General features: G+C 49.2%; 1 protein-coding gene and 1 long non-coding RNA gene across 6 annotated transcripts in view; one reads left to right on the top strand and one right to left on the bottom strand.

Annotated features, from left to right (window-relative positions):
• Nucleotides 1–15,176, top strand: part of NTRK3 (neurotrophic receptor tyrosine kinase 3) — a 391,080-nt gene that overhangs the window by 227,292 nt on the left and 148,612 nt on the right. For all 5 annotated transcript variants that reach the window (XM_082450914.1, XM_082450913.1, XM_082450917.1 and 2 more), the window contains exon 12: nucleotides 682–870. In XM_082450914.1, the coding sequence (XP_082307040.1) occupies nucleotides 682–870 (189 nt within the window). The remainder of the gene's footprint in view (nucleotides 1–681; nucleotides 871–15,176) is intronic.
• Nucleotides 6,294–15,176, bottom strand: part of LOC309655590 — a 65,210-nt gene continuing 56,327 nt past the window's right edge. The window contains exons 2-3 of the long non-coding RNA XR_014260902.1: nucleotides 11,873–14,536; nucleotides 6,294–9,532 (exon numbers count right to left, since the gene is read on the bottom strand). This is a non-coding gene — a long non-coding RNA (uncharacterized lncRNA). The remainder of the gene's footprint in view (nucleotides 9,533–11,872; nucleotides 14,537–15,176) is intronic.

Genomic DNA, 15,176 nt, shown 5'->3' with positions numbered 1-15,176 from the left:
CTGGCCGGAGTTAGATCCAAGCCCACATTGGGCTTATCTGTCTGTGGGCCGAGGAGGGTTGATAGCAGAATCCAGGGAAAGTTACTTCATACTCCTGTGGGCATCTGATGGCTACTCTGGAAAGGTTCTCAGCCTCCAAGGCCCTAAAGAGAGGTTCCAGATCTTAGCTGGACTTGGGACTCACAAGGGAGCTTTTAAATCCTGATGCCCAAGTTGCATCCCCAGACCAACTGAATCAGAATCTTTGAGGGTGGGACCCAGCATCAGTAGTTTAGAAAGCTCTTGAAGAGACAAGGGACAGGCTGCATACTACCGCTAGGTCATTTTTAAAATCCTGTGGTTGTTATATAAGCAAAGAAACTTATTTGAACTTTTAATTATTTGGAACTAATTTGGATTTGGGGAAAGTGGGAATACTTCGTGTCATAATCATTTAGATTCACTCTTATTTTGCAGCTGTTTCCATGGTGTGATGAGGTAGATTTTTCTCGCTCTCGTGAAAGAGAATTAAGGGGTTATTCTCAATTCAGAATCCAGAGCATTCGGGGAATACTCTGCCAATGGATTTTGCTCCTATGGAAAATGTAGTGGGAAAAATAGTGGAAAGGTCTGTGGGCAGAGGGCTGGGCACTGGCTGGATGTGACTTCACCGGGGTCCCGTGTCTCTCCTGGCGTGTGCAGGTCCCGTGGCTGTCATCAGTGGTGAGGAGGACTCAGCCAGCCCGCTGCATCACATCAACCATGGCATCACCACGCCCTCGTCTCTGGATGCCGGGCCGGACACAGTGGTCATCGGCATGACTCGCATCCCGGTCATTGAGAACCCCCAGTACTTCCGTCAGGGACACAACTGCCACAAGCCAGACACATGTGAGTACCGCAGTAGAATGTTGTCCCTTCTGGGGAGGGAGGGTGGCATGGCGATAGACCACGTAGCTGGGGTTCTGGAACCTTCTGGGGTGACCTACCACCTGCTAACCTCCCACTCTCTAAGAGACCCTCCCTCTTTGTTTCAAAACTTGAAGAATAGCCTGGGTGAGGGGACACCACCGGGACAGAGTCCCCTGGGCAGAGCGGGCTCGGGGCGGGGGTGGGGGGTGAGGGAGCAGCCTGGAGGCAGGAGGCCCAGCCCCACCTGGAGAGGTGCTCCCAGTAAGGCAGGGGGCACAGACACGGCTGGTTGTACCTGTGGACCCGGCCTGTGTATTCAGGAAATGTAACCTGACTCTGTCCAGACAACAGCCCCTGAGGTCGTCAGACCCGCTGCCCCAGCCTCCACTAGAGGGGAAGGGAGTGAAGGGCGGTGAGTACCTTTCGAATGGAAACATCTCTCTAGCTGCCCCTCCAGTGCCCCGAAGTGCACGTTCTGAGAATCAGATCATGGCCCCGGTGCTAGGACCCTTCCCCTCCCCGCTACAGATGTCTCCTTCAGATCAGAGGGCTCGGGGCACCTGCTTCCTAATCTCTCTTCCCTCCTGGTGGTTCAGCCCCTCCCTTTGTATTTCTGCTGAGTCTGCTAGGGCCTCTCCCCGTTCCTGGTGCCTCCGTGGCTTGGCCCTCCATCCAGCAGCTGTTTCCCTTGCTGTGCCCCCAGGCTCAATCTAGGCTCAGCGACTACAGTGCACACCCCTCCCCTCCCACTGTTCCTGCTCCCAAGAAACGGGCAGCTGTGTCAGGAGAGGGAACAGAGACCCCTGGAGAGTGCCCTAGAGCTAGAAGGGACAGAAGGGATGGGGTAGGTTAAGGCCTCATCTACAGACAGGAAACCCGAGGTTCTGGGAGGCTGTGAGTCCCCCTTCCCTGCCCGTAGGCTTCTGCCAATCTGTTCTCTTCGTCTGGTCAGCTGGTCCCAGGTCAGCCTAGGAAGAAATGCCTCTGGTCTTGCTCTCCCTCCTGGCGGGGCTCTCTATACTTGGGCTACACTCTTTGTAGCTCACAGAACTCTTGCAGCTCCCACTGGTCCATCTTATAGCAGAGTGGGCATTCAGTCACCCCATCCACCTTTGCTTCTGTGTTTCTGGCTCTGTTTTTAGTGAGAGGATTGCCACAGTGGGAGGGACTGGGCTAGAATCAGGATAAGGTCATCATTTGCCTCCCAACCTTGATGTCCTCCAGAATCTGTCTCAGTGTTTATCAGACTCCCCCCATCAGTACCAGTTAGAGGAAGGGTACTTGGGTTCTGGACCAGGGTTGGGCAAGGGAAGAAAGATACCTGCATTTCAGATAAACAGTGGGGAAGACAGTGCAAAGAATGGTTCTACTCTGGCTAAAGCTCTCACCTCGGATCAGGGTCATCCTGGACTGACCTCGGTGAGGCTGGGAGGAAAGCCCTCCTGTGATGGTAGCATGGGTCCAAGCTCGGTCCAGGGTTGGCACTGCTGAGCTTTCTAGAGTGATGTTGGTATTTGAATAGAGGCTTGGCATTGCTGTTGAATATACAGCTGATTCTCGTTATTCCAAGTATTCTGTAAAGTCACTTTGACCACTAAATTAGCGAACACTGGACCATTGTTCCTAGGGGAAATCCAGGGTTAGGTTCGTGCAAGCATCTGGTCACAACACTTTTATCAGCTGATCAAGACATAACCTGTATTATGTGTGCTTCTGTTTAAAGACACCTTAATACATACTGTTGGTTCCTTAACATTGAACTCATAGTGGCCAATAGCACTATGACTCATGCCTGAACAAAGCTTATCAAACACACCTCTTTTCTCCGTAAGGCACATCGCAGCCTTCTCACTCATAGGAACACTAGACAGAGCTTCAGCACTATGCTTGGGGGCTGCTTTAAACTGAGGTCTCACCCACGAAAAGCACAAATATGCAAAAAAGGTGGCATTGGATAGACCACGAGAAGGACACTTGTTTACAGTATGAGAGCTGAAACGAGAAAGCAGAGCATGGCTTTTTAACCTCAGCTGGGAATGTGCATGTGGGGTGACTCAAATTGGTCACCACTTCTCGAATGTTTGTGAATGACTGTGAAAGCGCTGTGTGTGTGTGTTCTGGGGTTGCACATAAATTGTAGCGAGTAGGTGAATTCATAAAGACAGAATCCGGGAAAAACGAGGATGGGCTTTGTTCCCTGTAGTGGAAGCTACAGGGGATAGAGTAGGGTCCCATGGGCTCCTGATACCAGGTGGTGGCATAGTTTCCAGATGGGGCGAATGTGGCATGTGAGGAGGAAGGTCCCTCTGGGCCATCAGAATGAGTGGGCACCGTGGAGAGACCGGTGGGTTCGGAGTGTCCTTTGATGTCAGGACCCAGCACCTAGCCAAGGAGCTGTCGCCCTGGGAAACGGTGCAGAGGAGAAGCGTCTCCACAGCTCCTTGTGTTTGTGACTCAAAGCAGACGGCCTTTCTACGTCCAGACAGCACTTCTGTGTACACAGGAAGGGATCGGTGGAGACAGAGAGGAAGCAGGTTTAGTGACAAGACTTGAGGGAGTAGGGAACAAACAAGACCTCATCAGAGCAAAATCCCCGGATGAATCCAGCTTATCCAAACCCTCTGATATTAGGGAAGATGCCCTTTTCAGGGAAGCAGTACGTTTTGTCCTGTCAGTAGACAGCGGATGGCTCTTAATTGTTTTCAGAAAACATGTGTGGCAAAAGGACAAACAACGTGCAGGAGCCTTGTAACCGGATTTGGCTAATCCTCCCTCTGTGAATCCATGGCTGACTCACACAGTCCTGGAAGGGAGCGCCTGGCCCTCTCCTCGCTGAGATTTACCGGCTGGGAAGCAGCAGGTCTCTGATTACAAAGGCTTCATCAGTCAAGGGAAGGGACTCCAAGACACATCCCCATGTGCGATGAAACACTATCATAAATAATTAAAACCACATGCGCCTTGGCGGATAAATAAGCAGTGAACGTTTATGATGCTGTAGACAGGGCTGGGGTCACTCCTTTGGCGGTGGGGGGGGACGACAAGAAGCAAGGGATTAAGGGAGGAGAAATGCTCATATCTTGGGGCCCTGGGGGGGGGGTCTCCCATCTGAGTCCCTTCCTCGTCCCATTTAACAACGCGGACTGTGGGGAGAAATCGCAGGGACATTAGCTACCTGAATTTAGGGGTCATTTCCGCACGTCCTCCGGTGATGGATTTAGCACAGAAGTGCTTTTCTTTCTTTACACACGTGTTTATCATAAGTGGTGGGACCTTTCTGGCTGGAGTGATTAAGACGCTGCTCCTCTCCTGGCTTCTCACTTTCTGTCTTCAGTCTGGTCCATAGCATTTTTCATAGTGTGTCAGGGCTGCAAGGATGTTTAGAGCTCACCTGGTACCATCCATTATCAGATGCTTGCAGCCCCTCACCCATGTGCCTGAGTGCTCTGCATTTGGCATTGTCTTTATTCTAAATTTATTTGGCCTTTCCAGGGGTGCTGGAAGAGCTGAATAAAGACGCTGCTCTTCGGGGTTGGATATAGAATCTGCAGTCTAGTGAGGCCGCCCTCATTATTTATTTAAAGCCCCCTGATGCTCAAAAGCATCAGGAAACCGGTACAGCCCTCCATGTCACACAGCCAATTTGAGGCTAGGTCCTTCTGAATGAGACAGCAAGGGGCCGGTCTAGCTGGGTCACTGGGGAGAAGCTTCAAGCTATTTGTAGCCACGTTGGGCACTAGGTGACTTTTGTCCCCCTTGTGACTGCGCTGGGCTGCAGTTGTGGTGCCTGTGCTGGGCTGGACTGCAGGCGGCTGTGTTAGGAGTCATGTTTTGGCTCTTGCCCGTTGCTCGGTTGGAAGGCTGCTTGGCTCTCTTCAAGGCCCTGGGGTTCTCTGTTCATCCCCTTTTCCCAAAACCATTCTCAGAGGACAACTTTGCCTCTTGGTTGAGAGAGCAGAGGCCAGCTGGGGGTGCTAACCCGTGTCACCCTCCCCTCCTGCCCTCTGTCCCCAGGCCAGGCTGTCTGCCTTTATTCTCAGGTTGTTTCTGTCTCAGAGGGGGTGCATCTTCCCAGCGTCAGCGTTCCCAGCTCCCCACCCCTCCCTATGACCTCTCCCCTCCTGGTGGGCCTGTAGTCAGGGACTCTCCCTGACCCTGGCCAACCATCCTTTGCTCTCACCTCCCCTTTCAGACATTGTCCCCTTCCACTCAGCACTATACCTCTTCACGTTCCCTGTCTCGTAGCTCTGTTTCCCCAGGAACCCCTGAGTTCTCTTGGTAAAACTTGAGGGTATTCCTTTGGGTCCCTCCTCTTCGTTAGCATCTGAGTCATTCACTCAGTGCTGATTTTTCTCCCTTTCATCTATTCAATAAATATTCATTGAGGGTTTGTGTCAGGCCTTCCTTTCGGCTCTGGAAACAATGGGGAACAAGGCATGCATGGTCCCTACCCTCAGGGGCTTACTGCCACCGGGGCTGATCTCCAAGATGCAGGATGGGACCCTCTGCCCCCTTGGGGCCACTCCCGGGTCCTCATGTCTTCACCTTGCTCCTTTCTGCTGCTGATTCACCAGCCTCTACCCCTAGTCACTTCTTTCCAGGTCTCCCTCCAAGCTCACACCTCCGACTGTTACCACAGTGTAATTCCCACTTGAAATGCCCATCTCCCTCCCCGCATCCCCTCACTCCCTTTTCTTCCTTCCTGTACCTACTCATCACTGGGCATCTGGCTCACTTCCAACTACCTGTGAGTTCTTCCTAGGCCCATCCTATTGAAAAGTGACCTTTCCCCATGGCTTAGAGGAAAAGCCATGCACAGTAGTCTTGCACGATTTTGAGTGAAATCTTAGGTCGTCCTGTCCCTTCTCAAAGATGTGGGTCCTGTTTCCCAAACCTGACTTTGAACTTATTCCAAGAAGTAGCTCTTATGTGTCACCAGTCTTTTTTTTTTTTTAATTTTTCCTTTATTTATTTACTTATTTATTTTTATTTCTGGCTGCATCTGGTCTTAGTTGCAGCATGTGGGATCTTTCATTGTGGCGCGTGGGCTTTTCTCTAGTTGCGGCGCACGGGCTTCTCTCTAGTTGTGGCGTGCAGGTGTTTTTTTTTTTTTTTTTTTTTAATTTATGGCTGTGTTGGGTCTTCGTTTCTGTGCGAGGGCTTTCTCCAGTTGCGGCAAGTGGGGGCCACTCTTCATCGCGGTGCGCGGGCCTCTCATCATCGCGGCCTCTCCTGTTGTGGAGCACAGGCTCCAGACGCGCAGGCTCAGCAATTGTGGCTCACGGGCCCAGTCGCTCCGCGGCATGTGGGATCCTCCCAGACCAGGGCTCGAACCCGTGTCCCCTGCATTGGCAGGCAGATTCTCAACCACTGCGCCACCAGGGAAGGCCCGTGCAGGTTTTTTCTTCTCTTGTTGAGGTGCGCGAGCTCAGTAGTTGTGGCGCTCGGGCTTAGTTGCCCCGCGACATGTGGGATCTTAGTTCCCCGACCAGGGATCAAACCTGCATCCCCCGCATTGGAAGGCGGATTCTTTACCACTGGACCACCAGGGAAGTCCCCTGTGTTACCAGTCTTCATTGTCTGCGGAAACACAGCATGGGACTAGGGTTGGAGAAGATACCAACGAACCGTGTGTCAGATGACGCTTGGTGAGTGTGTCTTCATTCCAGGCGCAGGCTCTCGAGAGATGTCACAGACCGAGGGAAAGGTCGTTGATCTGCATCGACAGCCTCCTCTGGACCAAGCCCTGGGCTGGGCTTTCCATTTTTTACCTCATGCAATCTTTCGCCCACTCTCTGAGGGAGAGGCTGATATACCCATTTTATAGATAAAGAAACTGAGGCTCAGCGAGCTTAAGGGACTTGTCCCAGATCATACAGCTGTTAAGAGAGAGCCTGAGGTGAAAACCCAGACCTACTGACTCCAGGATGCATCCTTTCCCTGTCAGATCACATTGCCTAGGATTCCAGTGGTCCACAAGCATTTACTCTCCACCTCCTGGACTCAGGGAAGCTGGCTTTTGAGGAATGCTGTATTGTGGAGGCTCGATGTTCTCCCTGTTTCCAGGATAAGGACAGCCCTATGGGGAAGAGAACCTTGGCTGAAGGTCCCTGTAGTCATGAAGCTGGGTCAGCCTTGGTCTGACTGTTGGGACTTATCCTCCTTTCTGAATTCTTCCCCAAAATCAAGTTCCCAAGGGACCATGGTTGCCTTCAGATAAGGAAATACTTGGCCCTGGGGATAAGTCAGTTTCTTAATTTTTAAAAAGTTTTTAGAGCAGGTTTAGGTTTACAGAACAGTTAAGCAGGAAGTACAGAGTGTTCCCATTTACCCCCTCACACTTCCCCCACCAAAATCTCCCCTATTATTAACATCTGGCATTAGTGTGGTACATTTGTTACAATTGAAGAACAAATATTGATATATTATCATTAACTAAAGTCCATCGTTTACAGCAGGGTTCACTCTTCGTGTTGTACAGTTCTATGGGTTTTACAAGAGCATCGTGTCATGTATCCGTCACTTAAGTATCGCACACAATAGGTTCACTACCCTAAAACTCTCCTGTGGTCCAAGATTCATTTCCCCTCCCCAGCCCCTGGCAACCATTAATCTTTTTTACTGTCTTCATAGTTTTGCCTTTTCCAGAATGTCGTTATAGCTGGAATCATACAGTATGTAACCTTCTCAGATTGGCTTCTTTCACTTAGCAATGTGCATTTAAGGTTCTTCCATGTCTTTTTGTGGCTTGATTGCTTATTTCTTTTTATCACTGAATAATACTTCATCATATGGCTCTACCACAGTTTATCTACTCAGCTATTGAAGGACATTGTATTCGTGTCTAAGGGCTGCTGTGGCAAAGTACCACAAACTGTGTGATTTCAAACAATAGAAATGTATTGTCTCGTCGTTCTGAAGGCTGGAAGCCTAAAATCAAGGTCTCAGGGGACTCTGCTCCCTCTGCAACCTGTAGGGGAATCCTTCTTCCCTGTTCTCAGCTTTTGGTGGTTTGCTGGTATCCCTTGGCTTGCCACTGCATCACTCCAATCTTCTGTCCTCACATGGCATCCTCCCTGTGTGTCTGTCTTCACAAGGCCTTCTTCTTACAAGAACACCAGCCATATTGGATTAGGGGCCCATCCTATTCCAGTATGACTTCATCTTGACTTAACTAATTACATCTGCAATGACCCTATTTCCAAATAAGGTCACATTCTAAGGTACTGGGGGTTAGGAATTCAACCTGTTTTTTTGGGGGGGTGTGGGTGGACACAACTCAACCCACAGTAGACATCTTAGTTGCTTTCTACTTTGGGCAATTATGAATAAAGCTGCTATAAACATTTGTGTGCAGGTTTTGCATGGACATAAGTTTTCAACTCATTTGCATAAATGCCTAAGCGCGCAATTGCTGCATCGTATGGTAAGAGGATGTTTAGCTTTGTAAGAAACAACCAAACTGTCTTCCAGGTGGCAGTACCAAGGCAGATTAGGTTCTTTTCATTTCATATTAGACTGGCCTCCACTGCTCAGGTCCTGCCCCAGGGTCTCTTGGACTTGTCAGTGCACACCCACCTACTCTGTGTGCTCTCTCGAGTATGTCTATGTATGTGTGTGTACACACAAGTGTGTGCTTCTATATGTCTTCTGCTCTAAACTATACCAGCAACTGATGATGGTGTAATTCTCATCAGATAGTTATTTGGCCTATAGTGAGCATACTTCACTTCTAACTTGTCATTGGTCTGAGGCCAATTGCCACATTGACTACAGAACTGGCGCCTTGATTTTCTGACCAGCGTGCTCATGCCTTCACAGCGTCTCAAAAGCATTTTGTCACAGTGACTCTCTATGGTGCCCACCCGGAGCCCCCAGTGACCCTCACCTCTTTGGGCATCCAAACCCTTTTCTGTTTTGGTTTCCCAGAAACCTTGCTAATGCCTTCTCTTTCCCCATGTGTCATTTTCAAGCTGGCCCTGGTCTTTCGGACCTCCTTTCAGGCCTTCAGGACTCTGTTTTCCACGTGAGTCTCTACACTTTGAACCATACGTGTGCGTTCAACCTTCAGCCTCTCCTGGCTGGTCACCTCTACATCCTGCTTTCTTAGGCCTGTCACTCGTCCTCCCTGGCTGAGCCGGCAGCTCTGTCCTGGGGTCCCTCACAGCACGTCGTTCTCATTGGGCTGTTGATACCCCATCTGTGTTGGTTCCCTCCAACCCCCTTTTCTCCTTTATTCCTCAGTAAGTCAACAAGCATCCATTGAGCTCTTATTAAGTGCCGGGCACTCTGACGTGGGCCCTGGGTTAGGGTGAAGGACCCACCCTTCCTTACGTCTCTTTGGCTACATTGCAGCTGTTTGGAGGTCCCGTCCTCACTGTCTTTCCTCAGGGCAATTGCTTGATGCACTCCCCTTATCATACCAGCCTAAAAGGCAAGGACGTCCACAAAGATGACCAAAGCTGGAACCAGTAGGTCTGTGAACTGTGTCCCTTTAGCTGGGACCAGTGGTTCCTACATCAGGAGTGAGGGAGTGGCTTGTCTCTTCCTCCCCTTCTGGGCCAATCAGCCACGGACCCTGTCTTTTCTGGAAGAGGAACTGCCAGGGCCGATTTACCAGCTGTGGTGGGGAGCACGGAACCTGTGGACATAATGCAGTATTAATAGTGCATCGGCATGATATAGATTTCTGTCACCTTCTATACTAACAAACATTGCTTAGCGCAGGGTAATGATGGGTGTTTATTCCCAGCCACTTAGCTCAGCGTAATGGACTTGCAGATGAAATATGGAGAATGGGCTCCTTTGTCTGGGAGGCCACGCACCCTGGAACCAGGAACAGAGACAGCAGTCGTAGCTGCTGCTACTGAAGAATATGCCTTTCTAGGTTTTTCTCTAGCAGAAGTCCTGATGGAAGGAAAGGTATCTGGTTACAGGGCTGGGCTAGGAGCTCTTCCTCTGGGAGTGGAGCTGAAGTGGAGGCTGGCTTACAGGGGGTAGGGGGATTGCTGTTTGCTCCCCTCTGGTTGGTTTAGGAGGGAGGCCTGGCTAAATGTGACGTGAAGAGATTAGGACCAATGTGGACGTGGGCCGTTCTGATGCATCTCTTCCTTTATCCTGCTGGTTGGATCTTGATGGTCCCCATTAAGGGAACTATAGGTTGAATCTTGGTGAAGGTAATAGTGATATTTTGCCTTAGCCTTTTTCATCGATTGGGTGTCTCCAGGCTCTGTTTGCCAGACAGTCTTTCATAGAACATTTTAAACAAACAAAAACTAGGATTGTTCCCCTTGGATTTTTCTTCAATCCTATTTTCAGATCCGGTTAGAATAAGTAGCAGACCCCTGAGAAGGCTGTGGTGTTAGGTTTGGTGAGCCCAAGGAGGAAAGGAGCGCTCAGACACATTACCAGTTTCTTTTCTTTCCAGACAAAGCTAGATGATTCCAGAATGGGTTATCTTGAAAGCCAAGGCAGTAAGGAAGTCCTGGGCCCGCATGCTTGAGCTTGTCCTGAGGGTTTCAGTCCCTGGAGAGTAACCTCTGTGGATACTGATTCCCAAATCCCTTAGATCTAGGCATAATCTAAGCATAGCCTATTGCCCTTTCTTTTCTCTATCCCAGGATTTTAAAAAAATCACGTGATTGCATTTCCCCCAAATTTTCTGAAACGCTAGAAATTGCTGAGCATGTACTTTGGAGCTGTAACCAAACTAGTCCAAAGGGACAGACTCTGGTCCATCTCCCTGAGCCAAGACAACCTGCATTCCTATTGAGTCTCATGACCTCATATGTTCTGTGCTTCACCGCCATAATTACATACTCAAAGTTAGTAGCTGCGTGCAGTCATGCTAATTAAGTAATTAGGTATAATTATGCTCACTGTAAATACACGGTAATTGGCTTAAAAAAAGTACTTAGGGGGTAAGCATGTGCTCCGTGGTGGAGGAGGAGGTGAAGAATGATAAGACCCTCAGCCAGCCTGTAGTCATGTCATTTCGTGGGGGAACATGAACGCAGGGGAAGGTGCACCCAACAGCTGAAAGTGAGTGAGATGTGGAGTGGGCCCTTCCCTTCCTGTCCAGAGCCCTGGGAGCTGAAGTTCTACTTGTCTTCTTGGCATGTTTTGGCCTCAGTCTTGTCTCCAAGGAGTGGGAGGATTGACTTCCCTCCAGAGATCCTCTCCAGCTCAAGATTTCCCAGACCTTTGCTCTTTTTTTCCTCCAACTGGACACAAGCATCTAAACTGGATGGGAGTTTTTAAGGGTGATTGTTCTGAACGAGCTGAGAAATCCACACAGCCATCAGAAAGGAATCAAAAGTTGGGCTTTCTTGCTAGACTTCAGGAAGTTGCTTAGAAGTAAAGCCAAAATGGGCTTCTTGATGCCTCTCCCAAGCTTTGAACTTGGGATGCACGGACAGGAGTTGGGTCTCAGAGCAGATGTTGTCTATCTGGTTGCACGGAGGGTCATGGTCTGCCTCATTTTTGCAAGTCAGAAAGCTTAGGAGCTCCTTGGAAAACCACGTAGGCAGGAAGAGTCTCCCTTTTCTGCACTAGCCCTACCTGGAAGAGAATATGATGAGGGATGATGGACTCTGCCCACCTCACCCATCAGGTAAATCACTCACTTCTCACAGGGAGGGACCAAGCACACGGGTTGGGGGAAGAGCTGGGGGTTACTTCCTGTGTCTTTGAGGAGATAGAAATTCCTATTTTATGGGCAGAGGCTAAAAGACAGGAAAAAAGACCCCCCTCCCTCACCATCCATAGAGACAGCAAGGGGTGCTATTGTTAGTGGCAGCCCCCATTAGTATTCTCTTTCCAGAAGCCCTTTCCAGGAGAAAATGGTCATCATCTCCATTTCCTCTGAATGAGCACATGAGTCACACTCCAGATGGGAGACATGCCTAAGAGCTGGGGAGTTCTCCTTCTCATTGTGCTGTCTTCTTAATGGTCAGTAATGAAAAACCCAAGCTCTACTCACCTCTTAGCCAAGAAACCCTGAGTGCAACTGCCCTTCTGTCTTCTCCCCAGCTGCCTTTAACGCAGGATTTCCCAAATGGTGCTCTGGGAGTTTTTCAGAAAAAAAAGTTCCACGGTCAAATAAGTTTGGGAAAACCTGGATTGAATACGTTTTTTGTTTTACTGTGGGATTCTGAGAGCTTCTAATGGTAAAGGTCATTGCAATTTTGTAGGAGAACACCTGGGTCTGCAGCATTTCCCAAATTTATTGGACCCCCCGAACTTGATTTTTGAGGTACACTTGTTAGCATCTCTCTGTGGACGCAGATGTTCAGTGGATCGCATTCTGGGCTGTTCCGGGGGTTTGGGGTTCTGTTTTTGCCTCCCCAGCAGATGTGATAACTCATGTGACAGAGTGCCCAAGTGGGGCTGAACCTGTTTGGCACATGCTCTGTCCCATTTCTTCCCAAGCATCTGGGAGGGACAGGAAGTGGATGAGTTCCATGGTAATGCCCCGAGTCGGGGTGGTGGCATTCTTCAGGATTTCTGGCAGAGCACTAAGTGCCCTTCATGCAAGTGGATCAGGAGTCTTTGTTGGTTATTCTCTGCCTAGAAGCTCTTGCAGGTGCCTCTAACACTTCCTAAACCCCCAGATCCAGAGATGCTGGTCATGGCCAAATTTCACTGCATTCCTTGTTTCCAGGCAGATCTGCCGCTTAGGATTGGAATCTCAGGGAGCTGTCTCTAAGGAGAAATGCACAATCCAAGATGCAAGCTGCTGCCCCCAAGCCACTGTTTCCAAACCATTGGGTGGAAGGTCAAAGCACCTCTTTATTTCAAGAAGGGGATCCCTTTTCATTAGAAAAGAACGTAAGATGAGTGTGGGTGGTCCTAGACCCTGGTCCCAGCCTACTGACTCAGCAGCCACGTGGTTGTGGGCAAGGCATCCACCATCTCTAAACTTGAGATAAGAAAATGTGACCACCTTAGCTGGTATTTTTTGAGATGACGTGGCATGAGAATTTGAAAGGGCTCTGTCAACTTGCCTAAGTGGTATATACATGACCATCCTTGCCTTGACAACGACATTCTTACAACGATAGTTACAATTCCTGCCTCAAATATGCTGTTGGAGGAAACCAGATTGATGGTGTCAAAAATAGAGGTTTGCAAAGCTTGAAGTTATTTCTGAAAAGATAAGAATATTTCCCTCCAATGATTTCTTTCCCCCAGCTCTAAGAAATCGCAGTTTATCACCCAGATCCGCAGCCACAGAGATGCTCTTGGGAGTCAAGACTGTAATATGTTGGTTGTCAGGAAACGATCAATGCAGATGAGCAGAGAGCTCAGGCCAATTTCCTTTTGGGTTTATGAGACTGCAAAGCCGTGGGTGCAACTAGGGGATGGCAGAGAGATTCATGCTGAGATTCTTGTGTTGGTTTTATAGTCTTTGTTTGCCCTTCCCCCTTGTCAGGAAACATTATTTTGTTGAAACTGCAGTGCCCCTGCTCCCCCATATACCTGCCCAAGTGTATCACTTGAGTTACTTGTACGTCTGTGCCCATATGGTACCTTTTATACAGTTAGGGCTTTAATGCCTAGCCACTCAAGTGGCCTCCTTTTTCCTTGTTCTTATACATAAGTGCACAGCCCCTTCATTCTTCCTTAGCAGACCTACACGTGGGACTTTTAGACACAAATGTACATGTTTATGGGTCTTGTTTATATTTGTGCACATATCTCATGTTTTGGACACTGATCGTATCAGTTCAGATCTTTTGGCTGAAAGTACTAGGCAATCCTGACTCGGGCTTAAACAAGAAGGCAGTTGGTCATCACATAACTCAAGTAAATAGGTAGGGAAGGCTCCTGGTTAAGTACATTAGGACTCTAGTTCTGCTTTTCTGAGATTCTCTTGCCTCTGCCTTTCTGTGTTCGGCTTTACCACCAGGCTGGCTCCCCTCATGATTACGGAATGGTTGCAGGAGCTCCAGGCATCACAACCAAACACATGGCCCAGGGACAGCACAGAATTGTCTCTTCTTGTGGGTTGACTGAAATTGAGAAAACCTTTTCCCAAGTTCCCCAGCAGCCTTTCCCTCCTGTCTCATTGGCCAGAATTACATCATCTGTTTATTCTTAAGCCAGTCACCCATAAAGAAAATGGGACTAAGACAAACACCTAGGCTCCTCCAGATACTCCCCTGGGCTTGGGGATGCAACTCACTTCCCCTGAGGCATAAGGCTGCCCGGAGGGGTGTGAATACCCTCCACAGAATCAGAGTCTGTTAGCAAGAAAGAAAGTGAGAAATGACACTGCCCGCCACCCCAGTTTTTCTACGAGGGTCAACTCCTGCTCTGCTAGGATTACGCAGAGGCCTCTTGGGGTAGAAGTGGCAGGAGGAAGATGAGAACGTTGATCTCATGCAAATTTTACTCCCCCTCTGTCTCTCTCCGCTGAGGGAAAGCAAGCTGGTAATTTGTGGTCGTTGTCAGTGGTGTTCTGGTCTGGGAAATTGTCATGCTAATTTTCAAGGCTATACTTATATGCCCGAGCAAAGACAAATTTCTTCATGTGGTTTTAGCTGGATCTGATTATCTTGGTTGAGCAAGCTGTGTGAATTCCTGGGAGCTGCTGTATGATCCTTTGGAAGCATCGTTTCTGGAGAGTAGGTGGGAGCAGGGGCTGGTGAAGAGAAAGAAAGGGGCAGAGTAGTGAAGAGAGGAGAAATCACATTTACTCAGTACCTCTCAATACCTACTGAGGGCCAGGGTCTGATCTTTAAGCAGGTGAAAATAATAATAAAATCATACACAGCGGAGTGCTTACTGTTGGCACTGAAAACTCTTTAAATATGATAAATTGTTTAATCCTTACAAAAACCATAGGTGCTATTACTTCTCCCATTTGGTAGATGGGGAAACCGAGGCACTGGGGAGATTAAGTCATTTCCTGTAGTCTCAGAGCTAGGCAATGACAAAACTGTGGTACGACAGAGCCCGCCACCCTCTCTTCCCCTCATCAGTCCTTCTGTCTATGTTAAATCCGCTTGTCATGTAAGTGCTATGGTCCCCATTTCACAGATTGGGAAACTCAGACTCAGGGAAGTTAAGGAACTTGTCCAAGGTCACTCGCTGGTCAGTGATGGAGTCAGGATTCAAACTCAGGGATTTAGGAACATGCCTCTTGCCCTGGCCCAGGCTGTGTCCTCTCACGATTAGCTGACCTCCACTTCACCTGCACCCCACCTTCCGGGAGACTGAGGATGAGCTTGGAGATTGCCAGACAGATGCTGGCTTGGATGACCCATGGTGCCCACCATCGA

This window comes from Balaenoptera physalus (genome assembly GCF_965194825.1).
Source record: "Balaenoptera physalus genome assembly, chromosome: 2".
Classification (NCBI taxonomy): domain Eukaryota; kingdom Metazoa; phylum Chordata; class Mammalia; order Artiodactyla; family Balaenopteridae; genus Balaenoptera; species Balaenoptera physalus.
The sequence above is the reverse complement of the archived record's forward strand: the minus strand, read 5'-3'. Positions and strand labels throughout refer to the sequence as shown.